The sequence below is a fragment of the Etheostoma cragini genome, chromosome 7 (genome assembly GCF_013103735.1).
Source record: "Etheostoma cragini isolate CJK2018 chromosome 7, CSU_Ecrag_1.0, whole genome shotgun sequence".
NCBI lineage: Eukaryota > Metazoa > Chordata > Actinopteri > Perciformes > Percidae > Etheostoma > Etheostoma cragini.
The window spans coordinates 18,235,171-18,259,358 of record NC_048413.1 but is presented as its reverse complement, the minus strand read 5'-3'; the positions used below and the strand labels follow the sequence as shown (position 1 = coordinate 18,259,358).

At 40.0% G+C, this 24,188-nt stretch overlaps 2 protein-coding genes across 9 annotated transcripts in view; both read right to left on the bottom strand.

The window, feature by feature from the left end:
* LOC117947324 (kazrin-like) overlaps positions 1-7,434 on the bottom strand; it is a 167,799-nt gene extending 160,365 nt beyond the window's left edge. Inside the window, exon 1 of one of the 2 annotated variants that reach the window (XM_034876143.1) lies at positions 7,041-7,434. In XM_034876143.1, the coding sequence (XP_034732034.1) occupies positions 7,041-7,116 (76 nt within the window). In that variant the 5' untranslated portion in view covers positions 7,117-7,434. The remainder of the gene's footprint in view (positions 1-7,040) is intronic. The other variant, XM_034876144.1, reaches the window with a different exon arrangement.
* Positions 7,435-11,316: 3,882 nt separating this feature from the next.
* On the bottom strand, positions 11,317-21,439 carry prdm2a (PR domain containing 2, with ZNF domain a). 7 transcript variants are annotated; one of them, XM_034876106.1, is made up of 4 exons: positions 21,337-21,439; positions 18,341-18,408; positions 13,376-17,648; positions 11,317-13,036 (listed from the first exon to the last, which is right to left on the bottom strand). In XM_034876106.1, the coding sequence occupies exon 3, from the start codon at positions 17,584-17,586 to the stop codon at positions 13,408-13,410; it is 4,179 nt and encodes a 1,392-aa protein (XP_034731997.1). In that variant the 5' UTR covers positions 17,587-17,648; positions 18,341-18,408; positions 21,337-21,439; the 3' UTR covers positions 11,317-13,036; positions 13,376-13,407. The 7 variants fall into 7 exon arrangements, with proteins under 7 accessions (XP_034731997.1, XP_034731999.1, XP_034732001.1 ...); XM_034876108.1 differs by having other exon boundaries at positions 13,376-17,641; positions 21,337-21,431; XM_034876110.1 differs by having other exon boundaries at positions 20,928-21,428.
* Positions 21,440-24,188: the final 2,749 nt, after the last annotated feature.

Below are 24,188 nucleotides of genomic sequence, written 5' to 3'. Positions count from 1 at the left end.
TACTACAGCACCCTCTGCAGTACCACATTTTTACAGTATCAAATGTGTTATCTTTTTATGGGTTATATTGCAGTGTAGATAAAATCAGTAGGCCGAAGTGTTTTTATTACCCAGCTTACTGGTCCTATATCTCTTGTAAAGGCTCCAGAGAAGACAACAATTTCTAACACACGTAATCTGTATTCAGAATGAAACTTATAGTAGAGAAGTAGTTCAGTAGATGATAGAAGAGAGGACAAGTGGGATGAGGTAGAGGAGGTGCAGAGACAACGCCTGCTGACCCTCACTGTGTTTTCAATCAGCCTCCTCTGGCAGCATGCTTATTTATCTGAAGGTTAAAGGAAGTTGGAGATGTCCAATTTTAGTAGGGTATGAGGGGGATGTATGGTACACTCAAATGAATTTTCCTCTGTAAGGAGTTTTGAAAAGTCTAAAACAATTGTTGTTCTATAAAACAATTCCCAGAACAACTTGACACAAAATGTAATGTTTTCATAGTTCATGCCCTTGGCTGGGTGAACACAGTGGCAATGTATGTAGGCCAAAAGTTTGGACACACCTTCTCATTCAATGCGTTTCCTTTAATTTCATGACTATTTACATTGTAGAGTATAACTGAAGGCATCAAAACCATGAATGAATGTATGTGGAATTATGTACTTAACAAAAAAGTGTGAAATTACTGAAAACACGTCTTACATTTTAGTTTCTTCAAAGTACTCACCTTTTGGTTTTTTGATAATGCTGCAAACCCGTGGTGTTTTCTCAATGCACTTCATGAGGTAGTCACCTGAAATGGTTTTCACTTCACAGGTGTGCCTTGTCAGGGTTAATTAGTGAAATATCTTGCCTTATTAATGGGGTTGGGACCATCAGTTGTGTTGTGCAGAAGTCAGGTTGATACACAGCCGACAGCCCTACTGTTACAATTTAAATTATGGCAAGAACCAATCAGCTAAGTAAAGTGGCCATCATTACTTTGAGAAATGAAGGTCAGTCAGTCCATAAAATTGCCAAAACTTTGAATGTATCCCCAAGTGCAGCTGCAAAAAACCATCAAGCGCTACAACTAAACTGGCTCACATAAGGACCTCCCCAGGAAAGGAAGACCAAGAGTCACCTCTGCTGCTGAGGATAAGTTCATCTGAGTCACCAGCCTCAGAAATTACAAGTTAACAGCAGCTCAGATTAGAGACCAGATGAATAACACAGAGTTCTGCCAGCAGACACATCTCTAGAACAACTGTTAAAAGGAGTCTGCATGAATCAGGCCATCATGGTCAAATAGCAGCTAGGAAACCACTGCTAAGGAGAGGCAATAAGCAGAAGAGATTTGTTTGGGCCAAGAAACACAAGGTATGGTCATTAGACCAGTGGAAATCTGTGCTTTGGTCTGATGAGTCCAAGTTTGAGATCTTTGGTTCCAACTTCCGTGTCTTTGTGCAAAGCATAAAAGGTAACCGGATGGATTCTACATACCTGGTTCCCACTGTGGAGCATGGAGGAGTAGGTGTGATGGTGTGGAGGTGCTTTGCTGGTGACACCGTTCAGGATTTATTCAAAATTGGAGGCATACTGAACCAGCATGGCTACCACAGCATCCTGCAGCAACATGCCATCCCATCCGGTTTGCGTTTAGTTGGACCATCATTTATTTTTCAACAGGACAATGACCCCAAACACACCTCCAGGCTGTGTAAGGGCTATTTAACCAAGAAGGTGAGGGCTGGAGTGCTGCGCCTCCACAGTCACCAGACCTGAACCCAATTAAGATGGTTTGGGGTGAGCTGGACCGCAGAGTGAAGGCAAAAGGGCCAACAAGTGCTGAGCATCTCTAAGAACGTCTTCGAGACTGATGGGAAACCCTTTTAGGTGACTACCTCTTGAAGCTCATCAAGAGAATGCCAAGAGTGTGCAAAGCAGTAATCAGAGCAAATGGTGGCTACTTTGGAGAAACTAGAATATTATACATGTTTTCAGTCATTTCAATTTTTTTTGTAAAGTACATAATTCCATCTATGTTCATTTATAGTTTTGATTCCTTTGATGCCTTGATAATCTACAGTGTAAACAGTCATGCAAATAAAGGAAATGCATTGAATGAGAAGGTGTGTCCAAACGTTTGGACACACTTTCTCATTCAATGCCACCCTTTGCTCTGAATACTGCTTTGCACACTCTTGGCATTCTCTTGATGAGCTTCAAGAGGTCGTCACCGGAAATGGTTTCCCATCAGTCTTGAAGGAGTTCCCAGAGAGGCTTAGCAATTGTTGGCCATTTTGCCTTCACTCTGCGTTCCAGCTCACCCCAAACCATATGTACACATACAATACATATATTTTCACATGTGATTTAGCTTCACAGATGGCAATTCCATGGTTTCTAACTCAAGTGAGAAAGACTAGGTCCAGTGGTGCAGATGAATGACCGGCATTCATCTGTGATTGAGCTGTCAATAACAGGTCTAGACACTGAGTACATCAGGACATGGTACATAATTATAATTTCTTTCTTTTCCTCTGGTTTTCTTATATAGTTACATTTCGAGTCATACATTAACTGTTAATCCAGACCACGGATCCACTGAGGTCAAAATGCATTCCCAAAATAGTCTTTGCTTTACAGTCACAATAATATGCTGTAATGAGCCAAAATACTGCAGAGAAACACTATTTCGATCTTGCTGTATGTTAGTTAGCATATGGTGCAACATTACTCATGCTCTTTGTAGACTGTGCATTTGGTGGGATGTTAACACGGTTTAAATAGAGATTAAATATTAACAAAGATACTATTTTCTACAGTACATTCAATTTAATGTAAGTAAAACATATTCCCTAGACATATCCAAACATCTATACAGTATCGTACAACATGAAATAAGTAATATACCCCAACACAAATTCGCTTACTGCTATTAGGGTAAGGGCTAATCACCAACATGCAGCCCTCTTACATGTATCCCTTAAATTCTAAAACATGCACAACAATCCTTCCCATTTGAACTGAAAACTAATTTTGTCTCAAAATACCCAAAAACCTACGAGCAAAGTGTGGTAACCCTGATTATGCAGAAAAATGTGCCCCAAAGTACCGCACAACATGTTTTTGTCATTGATCAGGAGTCCTGATTGTGGCCTCTGTCAGTGCAGGAATAATTTTCTGGTGTGAAGAGACATTTTTGTTTCACTCATCGAGATTGTATGAAATCACTTTTAAATCTAGCTGAGTGATAATGCATCTCCCGTGGCTTCATTTATTTTAATTAAGTAACACTATTTGAATGCACATCCAAATGATAGCAGATGGTGTTTGAATGATAGGATCAATGGACAAGTCTTTTAGAGACACAGAATGGCATTCCACCCTTACCAATCAACAGTTCCCTTAAGAGAAAACTACACAAATATCTTGAAATCATCCCAAATCCGTGACTCACCACATGAGAAAATAAAATGATGTTACCTTGCTGAGCTCACACACTGACTTTACCAGCAAACCTCTTGCAACGTGACTCCTTCTACATGATTAGCAACACCAGGAGCATGAAGCTAATCTCTTACTGCAGGAAAGCCCACTGGGTAAGGAGGTGTGAGGAATCTGTGTGAGTGTGCTGGAACCATAACGCAAGTGGAAGCAGGAGAGGAATTAATCACTTCAAAGAAGACCAAAATATGTTCTACACCTGCTGTGGTCAAATATTAAAACTTCAAATCACATTCACCTCTCCTGAGCAGGGATTTACCAATGGTTTGTCGAAGTATTAGCAAGATATTCAAGAGTAAAGTAATAGGTAAGTACATAGTACAGAAGAGAGCAAAAAATAGTCAAAATTTGTGTTGGAGATTAGTTGTCTTACACGCTGATTTATTTTCAGAATGACGGGAAGTTTTGCTATATATAATGTATATTGTCACGCTCATGTTAGGGTGCAATATTGTTTTTTTTAAGGAAGCCTAACATCTGGCCATGGACCGCAGATGAAAACTAGCATTTTGGTTAATTCTGGCATATTTACAGAAAAGTTTATTAGAGTCCTCATATCAGGTTCATAATTGTATTTAGAGGCTGTACAACAATAGGTTTATGTCATTTAATTTTTAGAAAACACCATATTGTTGTAGTACTGTAGTTGCTGCAGCTCCTCTTTTCACCCTATGTGTTGAGCTCTCTATTTTAGCTACAGATTGAGACATCTCACTTCTGTACAATCTTTGTTGGGAGTCAAACATGCACAGTAAGTAAGTAAGTGCTCACTTTTCAGTTGCAGAGCTAGGCGTGCGTTACAAAGTGACGCACATTCGTCACAGAAGTAAAGGCTGGACTACAATAGAGCTGTTTGGAGCAGGTTTTGAACGGTGTTTTCTATTGGAGATGGTGAGTCCCTTTGGGCTAAACTTTGGGTTTTTTGACTTTGTAAACTTCTAACGTGCACAAAAAAGATGTAAAACAAGATATAGGAAAGGGATTTTTGACATCTGATCACAACACAAAACACATCACACCACCAGTGGGGAGTAAGAGAATTGTAGCACGATTAGGCACCTGGCACTGCCACGTGAATGTGATTTATGAGAGAGAAAAAATCCGTCAAGTGTTGATTCTGCCAGGGTACCACCAGAAGGTTGTTAATATTCAAGTCTTTGGGCATGTGCAACACTGATGTAATAGTTTTTTTCTCTGCAATTCAGGCAGGCCTTTGCATATAGCTGAGGGACTTCGGAGCCAGCGATGGGTGACAGCCAAAGATAACAAATAAAATCCTCTATAATTACTGTTCAGATATAGCGAGCCAGCGCTACTGTGGATTAGTCTTCCAGCTGCTGTATAACAGTATGTAAGGTTGTTGCTAAAAATAGAAAAAGCACCCATCTCTTATTCACACAATTTGCAGCTTGCTCACTTTCTTGCCCCCATCCCTTCCCTTCCTCTCCCTCTTCTCTCCTTCCATCTCCCCTTCCCTTCCCTTCCCTTCCCTCTCTCCCACATCCAAAGTCGCAGACATGCAGTACAAGCTTCAAAGAGCATAGATAACTTGGGGAGCGCAAGACTGACTGCAACTGAGCACAACACATGCAATGATGCTGTCATTTTCACAACGAGAGAGAGACATTTAGGTTTAATTCACACGGCACTGTCACCTGCTGTGACTAATCAGCACTGGAGGGGAGTCACTGTGAATGAGCACCAAAGTTTGACTTCGAGTTGTCTTTATGTTTCGCTTGAATGGGGGAAAGCAACAGAGAAAGAACACAACCATCCCCCTTGGGCATATGTATGTGCCACAAAGACAGAATATTGAGTGAGTGTATTTTCTGAGTGCGATAGTCCAAAAACAAATTGCACAAAGAAAACTTGACGTCCCTATAAACATTTAAACAGTCCTGTTTTTCCATTGATTATGTGTGCCTGTACTGCATTCTCCACTCTTTCTGAATTTGACGTGAGTAATTATGTCAGTTGTTCAAATCAGGAAACCAATCTAATTCATTCATCCAACTAAAGACTCCAACAAACAGCAACTTTTAACTTACAACAGAACCCCTCATAGATGAGCGTCTCCATCAAAAAAGCCATTCAAAAACATTTCTGTTGTAAAATATGTCATTGAAAGAAATCTGCCTTTTCCAATGCATGGGAAGGCCAGGGACAGGCCGTCTTAAAACGTCTAAAAGTAAAATCAGACAAGGTACAGCTCAAAGTCAGTGCAACCCAAAGTTCATGGTCTAGCCTCATATGGCCATTGAACTGGAGAAATTAAAAAACCTTTCTGTACCACAGTGAATGAACATGCCCTGCAGCAGAGATAAACTAGTTTGTACAATTTTATAAATGTGTAGCAAACCTGTCAAAAATCACAACTCACTTGATGTGAAGCATCACATCAAGTTAGCCATGGCCAAAAGGTGCCATTTTCTGTTTTAGGAATTAAGTAACACCTTGTAACAGAACACCCGAGGCAGACTGTGTCATGCTGTGAGGTTTGATCCTGAAAAGAAAATGCCACAGGACCTCAAAGCTCATGCACACAATTCACACTGACACAAGTCACACATACAAATGACAAATACTGCATATATGCAACAACATAAGCTGAGTTTAAATGGAGGCTGTGGGTGTCTGACACACACTGCAGAAAACCCCGTCAAATATTGATAATTTAAAAAGAAAAGTCATTAAAATATGCAAACATCAATTATTTTTCATTGCTAGTTCACTCCCAGACATTTGCAAAGACGAAATCTACAAAATGAATGTGTAGTGTTGGTGCAGCATTTAATGCAGAAACATTTGTTTAAGTTGGTGTAAATTATTGAAATTGAATAAAACATGCAAATCCGCAATTTACTGGGAATCAGCATTGCGTTCTGATAATCTTTTGAGCGGGTGGACAAACAACACATTATAATATAACATTTTCCCATCTCTACTGTGCAAAGGGGAGCATCAAAGTCTATTTAACATCAACACCTTGCTGTGTCAAACTGCACTGCACTAGAAATTATTCAATATTGATGTGAAAATCAAAACTTCTTATGTAATTTTTCGTCTGAAAAATGTAAAACCCAAGGATTTGAGAACTCCATGTTGCATGAAGTCTTTTTTAAGGAAGACAGACTGAACATCTTAACACCTTATAAAGGTAAAAGGGAAACCTGATTACAAATATTGAGAGAACTGAATGATAAATTGCGCCAGAAGCAGAAGTTACCTGATGTGTTAACTAGTATTACCCAGTAGTATTACCTAGTACCTACGTAGTATTACCTGATTGTTTTTGGGTGAAACTTGGACACGCATCTTTAACCGTTGCCTCCCTAAATGTCTTCATTTTGCATGCCAATCTTTCTGGATTTTATTTTCTATGTCATAAGCAGTCCACTTTAAACACTCAGTATATCTGTTTATCAATAAATACAAAAAAAAACAGTGGGTGAACCCATTATTGAAACAATTCATGCAATCAAGTTAAACTTAAATCAGGATCATGCAAGGTAAATAAAACTTTTTTCAGACATTAGGTGGCTGTTTACACTCACTGGCTTGCATGAGCTGACCCTGACGCCCAAACACCTGGGAGAAAGGGCTACGGCTGCAAGTGAGCATCTCCTCCATGGCTGAACTCCTCTGGGAGGGGAAAGGTCCTTCGTCTTCAGGAAGAGAAAGGGCACCGTGGGTCAGTCTCCGAGTGTGGAGAAGATTGCACTGGAGCGATCCTCTCTTCTCACTCTCTCAACTGCTAATTTGTCTACTTCACAACCTCTCCTATGCCTGACTGCCTCCCCACTGACTGCAGATCAGTCCTGTTTCTTGCAGCCTCAGATGCCGTCAGAGTTGCTGCTGCTCCTGAGCTGTTGGGAGATCTGCGTTGGGTTGCTTTCAGCCTGCTCATTAGTGCTCCAGTGTGGCGCTGCTTCAGACAGAGAGCGCAGAAAACACAGCATGAACAAAGCAAGAGGGAGAGAGGGAGAGAGGCAGAGAGAGAGTGAGCGAGAGAGAGAGGGAGAGAGAGCGATGAGAACGAAAAGCCTGCTGCAGAGAGAAGACAGAATCTCTCCCCTGACAAAAGTGAGAATAGAGATGACTGTGTGTGCTTGTGTGTACGTTTGTGTAGGGCCAACTCTAACGCTGTAGCTGCAGCTGGTAGTTTCTGGCTGTGATTTCCTCTATCTCCTTTATCTCATCTCTTTTTAATTCAATCTGACTCCTCTACAGTGAGTTGAAAGGCATACATGTTGGGAAATGGACAAGATACACAACAGATAAGCATGACAAGATGTAACTTAAGCAAATATTGTAAGCAAATACCAGCATACGCTCAAATGTGGCCTGAGGTCTGTTCATTCACTAGCAGTCATATAAGAGCTTGGAAGTCACAGAGAGTGAAAACAGGACTTTCAATTCCTCAAAAATAGAAGCTAATCATACATCAAAATTGATTGGCTTGCCAGCATTCACACATTGTGACAATTGAAGACAAATGAAGATCCATCACTGGATTTTGATTTGGTGTTAACCTATTCTTCTCTGGCTCCAACCCAAATTTCCTTCAGTATAATAAAGTTCGAGTTATTCTCTCTCCTTTTCCCCCCTTACTTCCCTCCCTAAGTATGATCCTCGAAATATAGACAGAGAAGACTGATCCTGCATCTCTATCTCTCACTCACACACAAACAGTTTTTGCAGGTAGGCAGCATTTTGCTTGTGCAGGCAAAAAAAAAAACACATACACGAGTCTTGCTCAAAGCAGAACAGATTCTGCACAGAAAACTCAAAACCATGGACAGGAATATCAGTTTCTAACTAAAGGGGCCAGTGGATCATTAAAAATGGATCCACATCCTTTATTAATGTCCTCATTACCATGTCTGTTCAGCTCCTGAACAGCATGCAGAGATGGAAGAAGAGACTTTATCCCAGTATTCTGTTTGCATTATTGCTTCCACCCAGTGCTGCTTGGAGGTGGTTACCTTCATAACAGCAAAGACGGGTTTGTCTTTTCTTCGAACTCAGTCTAAAATAAGTTGTTTGAGGCAGCACATTAGTTATAGTAGGAGATCTGCAAGCCTACATATGCTTAAATATTTGAATTTCATTCAGCTTTTTTAAGGATGATTTTTCACTGCACCAAAAAAACATTAAAAAAAAGAATTAACATACAAATGGATAAACATGCAAGAAGGTTAATCTTCAGTGAAGTAAACTTTAAACACATTGACATTCTGACAATTATGCCTCAAAAACATGTCGATATCCCCGGGAACAAGCAGTGCCAAAGGGGGGGAGGGGGTGACTCAGCTCTCTCATCTGTCTTTACCTGAAACACTGTGATCCCAGCAGGACTGTCATCATTTCACACACTGCTCACCACTACATGCAAACTTAATCATCCCCTTCATTCAAACTCTTCTCGTCTTTTTGCCTTTCCGGGCAGAGCTCCAACACACCAACTGCAGGTGGGAAAAAAAATCCAATTCGTCTCACACTACATCACTGGCTTCAGTTTAGTATTAACATTGATTGTCAAACTTTCAAAAACGGCTGACGAAATTAACGAGAAGGAGATCAAAGGTTTCTTTTCAGACTTCTGGGATGAATGTTGTTGTTTTCAATCATCTCAAATCATGCGTCCTCACTCCTCGTCAGAACTTCCTCTGAGAATTCAACATGGCCCCGGGCTAAGAGCCCCAGCTGTGTTGAGCATACAAATGCAGCCTGGCAGTTTGAAGTTATTGCTGAGCTTGTGAGCTCTGGGAGATCCTGTACCTCAGTGCAGTGGTTTGTTGTTTTTAGGTACACTGGCACAATTACTCACTTAAAAACCTCTGTCATGCAGGCATTGCAACTTAAAGCACCTGAAGGCTGATCCCTAATTCCCAGAGACTGTAATTGGTCTTTTCTGAATTTTTAATCACTAAAAAGGATATGCGTTAAAATGCCGTTTCATACATATCTGCAATGACTCCTGTGAGTTTCTGACAGCTTCTGGTTTTCCTCAGTACCTGAAGTTGTCTGAGAGAGAAGGAAAATCCAAAGAATCCAAACCACTTGTGTCGATTTGTCACAAAAGCTTCTGAAGAGTGAAAACATAAGCTTCACCAGGGGGATAACGAACCCACAAGCCTTTCAATGAGAACGCATGGCAGAATAAACCAGCTCGCTTCACCCGTGTGCCGTGTACGGTGATATGTCAATGTCACAGACTGATGTATGGCACAGCTGCTGTTTCCAATGGATTTTCATAATACTGAAGAAGCACAATAATCATCATTCCCCTGGACACCTATACTGTCTGTCTGTAGCAAATAAAAGATTCTGCATAACTGCCAAAATTACAATTAAATTCATGCCCGCTGTGCCGCCTGTTGATGAACAATTTTAGGCAGAGATTACTTTTCATGTGTTAATGTTGGATCGAGAGATCATGCTGTCCCAGGCCGGCACTTGCAGACAGTATTGGTTGTTCTTTTCTTAGTTTAACTCAATTAACGTCAACATCCATGTTAAATTTCAAAAGGGGTGAATTGATCTGTCAAGGCTTTGCCACTAAAACAAAACATTGGCACAAATATTCATTTCAATGCTGTGTAAGAGTACTAAATGAGTGTTCAAGCACAAAACTTAAATGTACCCTGCAGAGTATTTGACTGCTAGAAGCGCTATGGAGGGATATTTTTTTTACAATTGGGCCCCATTTTGTTTATTCTCGCGTATGCACATGAGGACGCGTGACAATGTACCATTTCTATTAACAGTTTTACACTCTTCCGCTGATCTATAAGGACCGATAACGCACCACACACCACACCACAGGGAAGAAGAAGACTGCTAGCAGCTTGAAAAGTAAACATGGATGGAAACAATGCAGGTTTTTAAATGGTCCAATAAGTCTCCTTTGTAAGTCTTTTATGAGGAAGTATATTCAACGCGTTCGTTTGGCCCACACACAATGCATTTTGGGAAACTAGAACTAGAACCATTGTGTAATGTGTAAATAAGTCAGCTTTAGTGTTATACTAGCCATGTTTTGTTACTTCATGCTAAGCTAGGCTAACCACGGCGCTGCACTTAGCGTACAGACATGCAACTGATGAAGGTCCTGTGTTATTATTTAAGCTTCCATTCATTAGTAAAAGGAAAGATCAAGTATTGTGCTGCTTCAATTACTGCTATACCAACCTACTGGAGTGATCTCATTTATCCCTTGTACAGAGACAACAACCAAATGTAAAAGGTGTCGAATGTAATCATTGCATCTTCTGACTTTTGGTTTGTCTCTTTGTTCCTCAGTCATTTGCAATATTTATTAAACCCTTTGTTGTAGATAATACAGTAAATATGAAAGATGAAAATGGGACAGTACTAGTTAATAGCTGCTCCACAAAATGATTCACTGCTTTCCCAAAGCACAGGTCTTAAGTCTGGATAGCTTTGCACTGAGACTCTATTGCATCCAGATTCCAAATGTTAAGATACTAGCGGTGGAGAGAATGCTTTAAAAATAGAAAACACGTGCTGCTGTAAATGGATTATCTAACAGAAAGTGGGAGTGCAGAAGAGATGCAGTGTTATTACAAAATCCCCTCTCTATTAAAACTACTGTTCCAGTGGTTAAAGTAAGGAAAGGGTGCCCCCACATGGACGTTATATAAGGCATATCATGCTACATTAGGCTACATGCAAGTCTGAAATCAAATCCTGTTAACAGGGTTAACGACTTAGATCACGGTTTAACTTCCTAACGTGAAATCCACTTCTTCACAATTAATTAGTTTGATTTGTTTGCTAAATAAAGTTTCACACAAACTTCACATATAATCTTTTAACATTCTCCATTTATTTTGAACACTCGCTTGAAAAAACATTAGTGCAAATCATACAGAGGACCTGTTCAGATATTGATAACATTGTTTTAAATTAATAAATATACATGACTCAATTTATACTTGGAAATGCTACAAGCACTTTTCACAGTTAAATAACAGTCGTCCAAACCGCCCTGTACATCCAACACATTGCAGTCCACCTGAATGAAGAAGATATCACCAGCGAGGGTTGAAAAGGCAATAAAAGAGTTACCATTACTCTCTCTTTCTCTCTCAGAGACAGGCCGCTGTCAAGTTTTAGTTTACCCAAATTAATATAACTCAATTTATTCATAATTAAATAACTACACTGTTTAGCACTGGATCTTCAAACTAGAAGCTTATACAAAATTAAATCAAAGTTACATTTCATTACACTCACTCTTTGAGATTAGCGACAACTCGCCACGATCATTTCCATATGTCACTACTGGGTTCAAGTAAAAATCTGCCCCATAATTGATCTTACGTTTCCATTTTGTGATTTATACAAGTTGGAATTTATTATACACACTTCACACAGTAAAATGTTGACAGATTATAAGCCAGTATGCTACAGACGACAAAGACCTAAATAGATGTTCTAATGTGACATGTTGAAGTCTTTGAATGGGGGAAAATAAACACAAAATCATATTTCTGACAAGCATTTTGTATAACGGGTAGAAAATTAAGCCTACTGGAATTCCGTAACTACTTCAGTGTTTCAGGATTCCAGAAGCTGGCTCCGTTTTGTTGTTTAGAGTTGAACTCTTATTATTTTTTTTATTTTTTAAGTTTTACAGATTATAGTACTTCTGTTTGCAATTGCAGTGCCACATATATCCCATATGAGGTAAAACAGCTAGCTACATTTATTCTGTATAGTCTTTGTGCCACATTTAGTCATATTACATAAATTTGATGGCACATTCAAGGAATTATTCTCAAAACTGTCATACAAATACAAAGCAACTGGTGCCAACCAGATTATATACAATTTTGATTTTCAATATATCCATCAATGATACATTCCCTCCAAAACTGAAAACACTGACTTACATCAACAGTGTAGATTTCCTTAGGCGTTTTGATAGGTACCTTGTGGACAATGTTACACTGTACTATAGAGTGTTACTTTTCCATGATTCCGTAGTCTTGTGTTCTTGATGCGTCTTCCATTATGTAATTACAGTGGTTATTGTCAATCAGACAAAACATCAGATTAAGTGTTTTAGGTCTAATTGAATCAACATAAATTAATGTTACTGTGGCACAAGCTCAAAGCATGCAGTAAGAGTTTAAACCAAAAGGCCACAGACTACAGATAAAGAAAAGTGCAAATGCATGCTGTTAATGATTGCCACCTGCCATCCTCTCTAAATAACCCAGCCAAGTAAGAAATGAGAGCAGCCTTCCAATTTCAAAGTGCAAATCCAAGCCGTTGACAGCAAGTTTATGAAGTGAAGGAGAAATCTACAAAAGTCAAACTACAAAATTATTCAAATATTCAGTTAGATACACCCATTCACTGCAGTATCGTCCGTTTTATCCATCCTCAATCCAGTTTTTATTGTACAGTATGATGCAATTTGGGTCACTGGGGTTTACAGTGTGATTCGCCGTTACCTCCCTTTACAGTAGTATCACTGTGACAAAAGTGTGTATGAGGAGCTCAACACAGCAGGGTCCTGAAAACAACAAACAAAACAAATATTGAGAAAGATATGGACTTGAGATTGCTTACAATTATCTGGTTGGGTCATTTATGCTTATAATTTAAGAAATGTTATTAAGTTTTTTACTTTAAACACATTAGTTAACTTTAAGGACATGGCAGTGCTGAGATCTTATTGGTGGTGTGTCCAACATTAATTGCACAATTACACTTTTTATCATCTTGACAGGCTTAATTGGAAGAAATTAGGAATTACAGTGCATGTCTTTTCTTTGTTTGCGATGTTTTCTTTTATAAAAACACTTGATTATCATCACCATTTTGCAATTAAACTTTAATGTGCCTTAACTACCTGATGATCCCCCGTGGGTAGCTGAGTAGTCTTCAGGCTGTAGGACTCTGCTCATTGCTGTTGGTGACGGCTCCGGTTGCCTCCTCTCGGCTCTGGGTAGGAGGTAGCTCATCCTTCTGTGGTGCAGCCTGTTGTGGTTTCACTATGGTGATTTTAATGGGGATTCCTTTGACGTTATGCTGCACTCTGCTGTACTGGCGCATAGAGGGGTTGAAAGTGCGAACAATGGGAAGTTCATTCAGAGTGGGTGTCTCTTGTTTTGGCTGCGTGCTTTCTTTTATAATTATTTTACTTCTTTTGTTTGAAAAGACCGTTTGCACCGGTAGGATGGCGGACCTTTTACCAGGGCCAGAAGTCTGGAGTCTTGTTTTATGCTTAGGCGAGGCTTGTTGTTTCTCTTCAACCCCTCTATGGAGGTGTCTGTTATTTTCCTTTGTAACAGAGATTCCTCCTTCTTTCCTTTTCTTCACCTCTTTCGGTTTCTTGGGGCAGACCGCCATGTGTTTGGTTCTGCTGCGGCGCATTGTGAACTCCCTGTTACAGTGTGGGCAGACAAAGATCTCCTGCTGCACAGCCACCTGTGCATGTGACATTTTATTTGATGAAGGGACTGGCTTGTTCCTCTGTGGCATGACTCTTTGGACCAACTTTTTCTTTTTTTTGCTCAACACCTTGAACTTCACATTAACCTGCGATTCTTGGTTAGGTTTGGACCTGTTTGACTGGCTGGGCCTATTCGAAGCATTTAGTCCGTGAGTAGAATTGGTGGTAGACAGAACTCCATTTTGAATTTTTGCAAAGTGCCGTAGTGGGATAGGATTCCTTTTGGGCGTGTATCGCCTTTTATCACTGGCATTTGCACAAGCTAGGATATGCTTGTGTAACTCTGGCATGTTATCAAAGCTCTTTCCACACTTGGTACACCGAATAGCCGTACTAAAGGTTTGTGGGATGTTGTGGGTGGTGAAGTTTGTGGCTGAAGCCACTGAGCCAGCTGGTGATCTGTTATGGTAAGGAAATGGAGGGGGCTTAAAGCTGGGATAATGTTGGTTAATGCCAAGACGAACATCAGGCCCTTTGACTTTGGCTCCGTCTGAGGTCATCATTTTTATTGTTGTAAACAGTTCGTCAGCTGCCACATCTACTTCACCTCCCACTATCTTGGGTTCCTCTGCGGCATCGGGCACCGAGGGCTGCGTGTTGACTTTCGGTGAGTTATTGTAGTTCTGAGGTCTTAGTTTTCCCTTTTCATCTTCTGTGTACGTACACTGCTGGCCAGGATGCAATTCTTCTTGATGCTGTTTCAGATTACAAAGGTAGACAAATTCTTTTGTACATGCGCTGCAAACGTAAGTCTTGCCGACGCCGTGGAGGTTTAATCGATGATCAAGCAAAGCAGAGGGTTTGTTGAAGAGCAGCACGCAGAACTCACATTTGTAGGGCCATTCATCAGCATGGTCACCTACATGATAGCCCAGTTCTTTCATTGAATGGAAAAGATTATCACACACATTGCAGATAAAATTCTTGGTGAAAGTCTGCTGTTGTGCATCACTTGGTAAGTTGTTGAATGATTCATCCTCTACAGCTTTCTCAGAAGAAGGTGAGGTCTTAGATGAAATTTCGGGTATGGAAACACTACTATCAGCAGGGTCCTCCTCTTTTATGGTTGGTGAATCTGTATTAACAGCAGTCTCTGGGTCAGGACTTGATTCAGCCACAGTAGGACAATCAGATATTACTGAGGCGGTGGTGGATAGAGTTACTGACTCTGAGATGGAGGACATAAGAATAGTGGGGTCCACAGTTTGAGGATTGGGCACTGATACAATCTGTTGCTGTTCTATGTGATTAACAACCATCTGTGTAGGTGCTGGAGGCTCAGCAGTGTTTTCTTGTAAGGTAACTGCAGCAGGGACTAAACTCCCTGGGGCTTCAAGAGCTATTGTGCACTCTATCAACACTGTGTTGCTGGCAATGTTGTAAGAGTTGATGAGTGAATCAGTTAAAGTTACAGTGGGTGTGAATGGCACTTCTGACATAGCAGTGGACTCAACTATAGGCGGATGAAGCGCTAGTGGATCCGAGAGAAACACATGGCTAGGTAGATTTAGATTTGGATCAAAGGACTGGGAGAAAGTAACAGGGTTGGCAGAACTCGTGGTGGCAAATGCAGAAGTTAAATCACACTCTGAAAAATGTAAAGCATTTTCGGTGCAAATTACCAGGGGCTCCGAAGATATATTTGGGGCCAATACCTGGATTGGTTGGCTTGAAGGATTAGAAATATGTGGTGGTGCCAAAACTGTGATTAATGAAGGAGCAGTTGGGAGTGTTGTGCTTGACACTGGGGAAGCAAATGCTATAGTGCAAGGTGTAGCTGGCTGCAAAGCAACAGGGGCTTGGGAGGCAGGTGATTGAGTCAGAGGATCAGAGGGAAGTGCAAGTCCATAAACAAGTCCTTCTGCCATCGGCTCCAATTGGGTCATCATATCTGAACCTGTAAATATGGTGAAGTCTGTGACTAAAGGGGTCTCAATATTCCTTAGGCTTACATTTTGCTCTTCAATATTCATCAAGGCTGTCTCCGCCATGCATGATTTTCCTTCTTTCAAAATTGCCTGTGAAACTAAATGTAATGTTGGTTCAGAATCACCAAGGGTCTTTTTTTGCAAGCTCAAATCTAGCACAGCATCAGCTACAGCTACATCCACACTGCTGTTGACTGTATTAGAGAGATCCAGTGGCTGCTGGTTACAGGAGTTACCGCCGGTCGCAGGAGGCCAGCTCTCTGTCAAGATAGGTGTCGGTGCTGGCTCCCCAGGTGGAGTTGTATCATCTTTCACATTGGCTATTTGGTGCAAAGGTGAACTACGTTGGGTGTCCATCTGCCCTGTACTTGCAGCATCACAACATCCAGTGTCTGGTGTTTCTTCTTTAGATGTTGGGTTTTGCTGGGGAGAGCTTGGTGGAGATCCGGTCCTTCTTTTAAACCTTCCTGATCCAGCAGGCAGGGGAGTGAGAGAGACAGGTGAACAAGGCTTCTGGCCATCTGCAATGAGGGCAAGTGTAGGTTTAAGACCATCCTGCTTTTCCAGGAGCTGCTTCAGCTTTGGAGACAGAAACACAGTTCTCTCCTTCTGCACAACTGTACACTCTGTATTCTGAGGATGTAGATTCTCTATCAAAGAAGATACGAGTGAAGAAGAGGAAGATGACACAACCACCTCAGACTCCAGTTCAGTTTTAATTTGTGGTAAAAGAGGTGGTGTTGCAGTTCTTCTCTTGGCCAGTGTTTGACCAAGTATCTCTTTGCCGGTTACTGAATCAGTATTTAAAACCTGGCTGATTTGAGTGGGGTCTAAAATCAGGGCATCCAGTCCAACAGATCCAGACCCAGAATTAATCTCAGCTGCTTCACAGCTACTGACTGTACTTGTTGACACTATCTTTCCATCAATATAAAAACTCAGATTCTCTGAAATATTGCTGGAGACATCTAGCATGTATTGCTCTGCATGTTTCACTATATTCTCCACAACAGCTGGAGGTGTTTTATTGTCACCAAGCTCTGTTTCTTGTGGAGATTTTTCAACGAGCATCCCCTTGAGATTTTCCTCTTGGGGAAGCTGGGGTTTTTCCAAATCAGTGACTTGCGGGTGCTGCTCGTGGTTCCTGTGCTCATGTCGTTGCTTGTTGGTATGTGTAGTGAATATTTTTTCACAGCATGATGCAGCATGATGTCCCTCTAATACTCCCAGTTCGTCTGGCTGAGCAGTGTGGTCACCAGCCGACAAAATGCAAGTATTAGAGCTAGTGGGGGATGAAGTATGAAGCTGCCTGACTGATCCCACTGAATCCAGAGGCATCATATTCTCATGCTGCAGCTGACCCAGATTTGAACCAAAAGATGTGTTGCTCTTATTGGTTTTGTATGCGTGTGTTTCATTGTTCGCCAAAGCGTGGATGTGCATGTGTCGTTCTAAGCCTTGTTGGCTGGTAAAATGTCTCTCACAGTGCTGGCAGGGAAAACAGTTCCAGTCTCTCTCAGTATCCTGGTTTGGATGTTTATGGAGATCTGGATACAGTGACTTAAACATGTCTGATTCCATGTTAGTTTCCTCTTGATAAATGTAGTCCTCCTCCTTCTCCTCCTCAATGTTCTCAATGTCTCCAAATTCAGAGATGTACAAGTGAGGCGAGTCCTCCATCTTTTGTGGAGGTTTTATTCAGCTTTCGGAACACAAGTATTGACAGGTGTCACACCTATTGACTAGATAAAGAAGATATGGTCATTAAGCAAACCCACACATTATATAGCTGAATGGCCAGCTAGGGCCATTTATTTATGACAAATGAACATAAACAACCATTATAAAACACTTTTCAGTCTAATCATTCCCACTTTACACTGTGATGCAAAACAATATTACATTCAATTAGCTGACGCTTTTATCAAAAGTAACATACAATAGATGAATTCAACCATCCAACCAAAAATTGCACGACTCATGCATATATACAATTCATGTGCCACACCCTAACTTTTATGGTTTCAGTTGTCTGCTTTATCAACTTATTATGTATAGCAATTATTACTACTGATAACAGTAATACATATTGTTTTTTGATTAATTCAATTTGGCAAATAGCAAAATCACACCACCTAATGCCACTCTCCCAGACATTCTGAATTGTATTACAACTGCATTGGAAAAGTATTACATTGTACATATTCATGATATTGTATTAATCCTTTACATAATGTATTTTTTGTCAATTTTTTATTTATTTGGACATATTGCATCAGCCCTCAACATTTGTAGAGTATAAACAAAGTATTTTATATATGTTTGTTCCGATCTACATACATTTAACCATAACCTTCAATTTCCTAAGCATTTAAAGATAAACCAGTAGTCCCGCATTACATAAAAGTAAAGAATTGTTTTCACACAATCTTACCATTTTAATGGTCAGTGGGGAGTAGAAGACATGTTTTGTTTGACAGATGAACACACAGGATTCTCTTTCTGTTGAAAGAAGAAAGAAAACAACAAGGCACCAATTATAAAAACCTATGAAATACATTTCATAATCAAGCATGACACTTAAACTCAAACTACTGACTGATAAGAAGCAAAAGATGATCAAGCTGTGGTGTGGGAGTATTTTGGCTGCTGAATAAACCTTGGGGCCTGTCGGTCATTAATGTTAGTGTCCCCCACGCGCGCACCCACACCTCCACCCAAATTTGTATTAATGTGCAGAAAGAAAAGATGGAAAAATCAAATGACAGATTAGACATTCTTGTAATATGTCACCTATGTTATGTTTTATTTCCATCATTTACACTTTCAAAATAACAAAATATTAAAAATAATGGAGTCTGCAAAAGTTTGGCCACCCTGCAGAGTTAATACCTCGTACTACCCCCTTTGAAAGCTGAGACCTGACATTGTCATGGATTGTCCCCAATCATTGTCTGGAAAAACCAGGTGATTTCAATCTTAAGGTTTAAAATGCCCAGACTCATCTGACCTTGCCCCAACAATCAGCACCATGGGTTCTTCTAAGCAGTTGTCTAGAAAACTGAAACTAAAAATAGGTGAAGTCTATAAGAAGATAGCAAAGCGTTTTCAGATGCCAGTATCCTGTGTTCGGAATGTAATAAAGAATTGGCAGTCATTAGGAACAGTGGAAGTTCAAGAAAGATCTGGATGACCAAGAAAAATATCAGACAGAACAGCTCGCCGGATTGTGAGAAAAACAAAGTCCAAACCCACGTTTGAGTGCACAATCCAGCCAGAAAGACCTGCCAGACACTGGAGTTGTGGTACATCATTCCACTATAAAGAGATACTTGTACAAATATGGTCTTTATGGAAGTCTCATCGGAAGAAAACCTCTTCTAGATCCTCACCACAAAAATCAGCGTTTGAAGTTTGCAAATGAACATACAGAGAAGCCTGATGCATTGTGGAAACACGTTCTGTGGACCAATGAGGTTAAAATATAGCTTTTTGGCCGCAATGACGTTTGGAGACGAAAGGGCACAGAATTTAATGAAAAAAACTCTGTCCAATGGTTAAGCAGGGGGATAGATCAATTGTACTTTGGGGTTGTACTGCAGCCAGTGGCACAGGTAACATTTCAAGAGTAGATGGAAAAATGGATACAATAAAATCTTAATTTTGGTTGCTAACTTGATGCCATCTGTGAAAAAGCTGAAGTTAAAGAGAGGATGGCTTCTACAAATGGATAATGATCCTAAACACACTTCAAATTTCACGGTGGATTACATCAAGAGGCGTAAACTGAAGGTTTTGCCATGGCCTTCACAATCTCCTGACCTCAACATATTTGAAAATCTATGGATAGACCTTAAAAGAACAGTGCGTGACCGACAGCCCAGAAATCTCAAAGCACTGGAAGGCTTTTGTAATGAAGAATGGGCGAAGATACCTCAAACAAGAATTGGAAGACTCTTGGCTGGCTACAAGAAGCATTTACAAGCTGTGATACTTGCCAAAGGGGACAGTACAAGCTATTAACTCTGCAGGGTGCCCAAACTTTTGCAGGTGCCATGTTTTGTTTACTGTTATTTTGAAAGTGTAAATTATGGAAATAAAATTTAAATTTGTGACATATCATACAAATGTCTAATCTGTCATTTGATGCCTTTTGAAGATTTTTCCATCTTTTCTTGACTTCTTTATGCACATTAATACAAATTTTTACCTGGGGTGCCCAAACTTTTGAGCTAGTTTTTTTTTTATATATTAATATGCAATGGAAAAATAAGCAAAAAGTTTCCTTAACTAACTTTACCATCCCAAAATACAGCTGATCTGTACCAAGATTACCTTCTTTTATTTACCCCGGTAAGGTTACCTGACATCGTATACCTGCTACACTGATTAAACACAGTCACACCTGGCAACTGCCCCCCTCCCCACACATACACACCTCAATCAGGATTTTTTTTTATAGCTACCGTTAAAGTATTTGAAAGCATGTAACAACGTAAAGTTTGTGCCTTTTGACATTCATCTACTGCTTGGGAGGACAAAATGGCAGGCCCATCATGTGCACGAGCTCTTCTGTAGCATCAAAATCAACTGCTTCTTCAATTATACGTTTGCTTGGTTTGAACGGATTGTTTTTTATTTGTTTATCCTACATAACTATTCAATTACCAGCAGTTTCCAGGCAATTGCAGTCACGAGGAAACGTAAACAAAGACTTATATAGCTCATGTTTTAACACGGTATCTTTCAATTACTTTAAGACAATCATGTGGTGCGTTCCTGTTGCACCAAAAACGGACTCTGTCGCAATACCGTATTAGTAGAATCTAAATTCGAGGGCCTATAGCTACACACACATAAGTGTAAAATAAGCCTGTTGCAGATGGATGGAAATAGAAGTTGGATAAAAGTTGGATAAAACTGGATGGAGTTGGATGGCTCAAATCTTTTATATAAAAGTAGCTAATTATCTACGTTATATTATCATTACAACTTAGATTCGCTTTCGGGTGCGTTCATACCATGGATGTGGTTCATGCGCATCTGCTTCACCTGATGTGATGACGCTCCCCCCTCCGTGCACCATTGCTTGCTGGTCACACAACACGTCGTCACATGCTACAGAGCCTGCTAGCTCGTCTACTGAAAGGTCAGATGGCTTCTCTAAAATAGCCCTACACTGTCCTCCTGAAGAGGAAGCCGGCCACAACATTAAATGCATATAAGCTTCAAGGTCCTGATACAAGTCTTTAATTACAAAGTGAAATAAATCAGCTGTTGTCGCTATTAAAGCACTGACAATGTACTGCTAGCTGCAATGCTATAACGTTAGCTTACCCTGGGTACATTTATACAGGACAGAATGTTCGACGCGACCGTTACGAACACTGACCGTTGTACAAACCCGCACCCCACAGCTTTCGTACATACTTGCGTTAGATCGAAACAAACTGCCGTAGCACGGTTTATTCCTCTCGTGCAGGTTGTGTTCAGTTGTGTTTTTTTTCCTTCCCCAATGTATCAACAAGATTGTTGCGTTCTGATTGGTCAGTGGATGTGTATGTCATATTTGGACCAATCAGCGAAAGGTTTGTTAACGCGAGAAAAAAAGAGAAAAAAAGTCAGATGTCACCTGTTTATACTGTCTGTGGCTGTCACCAATGGATGGAGGCCTATAATAAAACCCCTGTCCCCTCAGACAAAAATGACAACATTACCGTATCAATGCCAGCTTATGCAAAGTCTTGTATGGATCGAATGCTGCAGGCTAACATGTTAGTAATATGTTAGCCTGCAGCATGCACTAATATGACATCACAGATATACATCTGATATAAGATAAGATATAAAAAAATATCCATGCATGCTTTAGCTAGCATAATGAATATTTTATCTAAATTGTGAGGGCACTCCAAATAAAAAATATATTAACTCAGATAGGCCTACATTTACCTATAAGCTACAAGTTGACACTTTTATTTCGGAGTTTTTAATTTTGATTATCTACAAATTATTTTTTTCAAATTAACTCAATGCATTTCAATTATTCGTTAGTCAGATGGTTTAACCTACACCTAAAATGTATAAATCAAATTTTTATTTCTGAACAAATTATACCCTTGCAATGTATTAAATTAGCCAATAGAGGGCGCAATATAATAGTCTCAATCTTAAAATGTAGGTAATAGCTTTAGTGCACTTCTGGTGAATATAGTGTAACTTTGGTAATTTACATCAAAGATATTCCTATGTTGTTTGAATAGCATGAGCATAACGTACAACGGTTTTATGGTTTATCAATTGTAAATACAGTAGTAGTGTGAAAATTGTTTTTAGTATGACACAGAACAAGATGAACACATGAATGAGACCTTATCTGCAAAAAAAGTTACTTAATCAACAAGAAGTACACCTCTTACATTTTTTAACTAAAAAGAAAACCTGTTAGTTCTTTAGCAATATTAATTCAAATGTTTTATAGCCAGGCCATATTTCAATATCCTGAATTTGCATTGTAGTTTTTGCTTCACAGCTGATGAGAAAACAGAAGCCCAACTAAGCTGACAGGTTGATGATTTATGATGTGCAGTAGTAGCCATTTTGTTTTTTTCCCCTGACCACTTCTCTGTTTTCTCCAACAATTGTCAATTGTATCACAAGTCACAGGTTCACATAAAGCTCACACCTACACAGATGGAAAGCCACCATCTGGTTTCACATGGCATTATTTCAACCTCCAGAATAAACAAAAGAACTTCTTTGAGTGGATTTAGAAGTAACCAGACCCCACATGTACATTTGGGACATCGTGCAGCACTGCTAACTCGTGCAGCAGTTCATGGGAGGTGTCCTCGTGGCACATGTGTGGTATGTTGCTTGTTGTAATGTTGCAAGTGGGCTGAGTGGTGTTTTGCTATCAAACTACACGCCAGACTTCTGCAAGCCATAATGAAAGATCATAAACAACAGGCCTCTCTCCCTACTCAGACTTTTCTCGTCTGTATTTTATAGTCAACCTCCCAAACTTTGCAGTAAAGTTGCTGACCATGTGATGTGTGTGTTAAACGTATCTTAACCAACTTTATTAAACAGTATAGGATTCTCACACATTGCTAATTTAGTTTTAAATCAACTAGATCATGTTTATGTTTATTTATAGCTTGTCTAAGCGTCACTGTGGGCCTGCCCACGGCTCCAGTATGACTTTCACAGTTGATGGCAATTGCAGCTGTGGAATTATGATGAGCAATTCACCATTGGGTCTACTGTTCAGACACATATGTCAAGTTAAATAACAAGCAGTTGCTGACCACCTGGAAGCCATGATACACACATGGCTAAGCAGTCAAAGTCTGTCATAGAGTAGGTGTGAGTTTTGATAGAACCAAAAAGACATGACTTAGCTTTATCAGAGAACAAACTGTACTTTGTTGTATCAATATTGAATTGCCGAAAATCTCTGCCAAAGCTGTGACCCTCTGACTCCCTAACTTTACATGCTGAGCAGTGCCCCAGTGGTAATATGTGTAAAGTTTCTACCACATGTAAAGGATATACATCCTCTACTATGTCACTCAAATAGGCAACTTGCTTAACTGCCAAACGTAAGGTCAACATGTGGGTGTCTGGTGTTTTAAGCCCCCAATGCCTTCGAGTCAGCGCTGCCTGCAATGGTCAGGGTTAGGTTAGAGTTAAAACCATAGACTGTATATTAATAATAGTTTAAACACAACGCAATGGAGGGGCGCTACAAGGGGACCACTGGTGTGAATAAAACACTATAAAACCTTCTCTTAAAAGAAGGACCAAAACCCTAGGGTTAGGGTTAGGTGCTTCAAAGTCAACGGTTAAAGCGCAGCTTCGAACTCGATGCTGGGGTCTTAAAACGTTGTTGAGCCAACATGTGATGCTTCACTTGGATTAACCGTAAATAACCCTGGTACCTTATGTTTGAACTCAGAAATACATTTTTGAAGAATTTAGAGGACATTCATAAATGTATAAAAGCTCAAAATGAGATTTGAGTACATAACAGATACCTGAGGTGTTTGCTTCCACAGTAAGCTCAAGGCAACTGACACTTTTGTGACAAAACATTGGATGTCTTGTGTATACATTTTTGAAAATGTCCTTTCCCCATTTTAAAGTGCTGTTCCTTTACTCTCCAAGTGAATATTTTGTCGTATAAGTCGTCTGCCAAATGTAATTAAAAAAGAGCATTTATACATACCTACTATGTTATGATACGTATCGTCTCACATTGCCAGACCTTCCTCCACGGC

What these genes read in the sequence shown, in the direction of transcription:
- prdm2a (XM_034876106.1), bottom strand. Translation starts at nt 17,586, where the DNA reads ATGGAGGACTCGCCTCACTTGTACATCTCTGAATTTGGAGACATTGAG.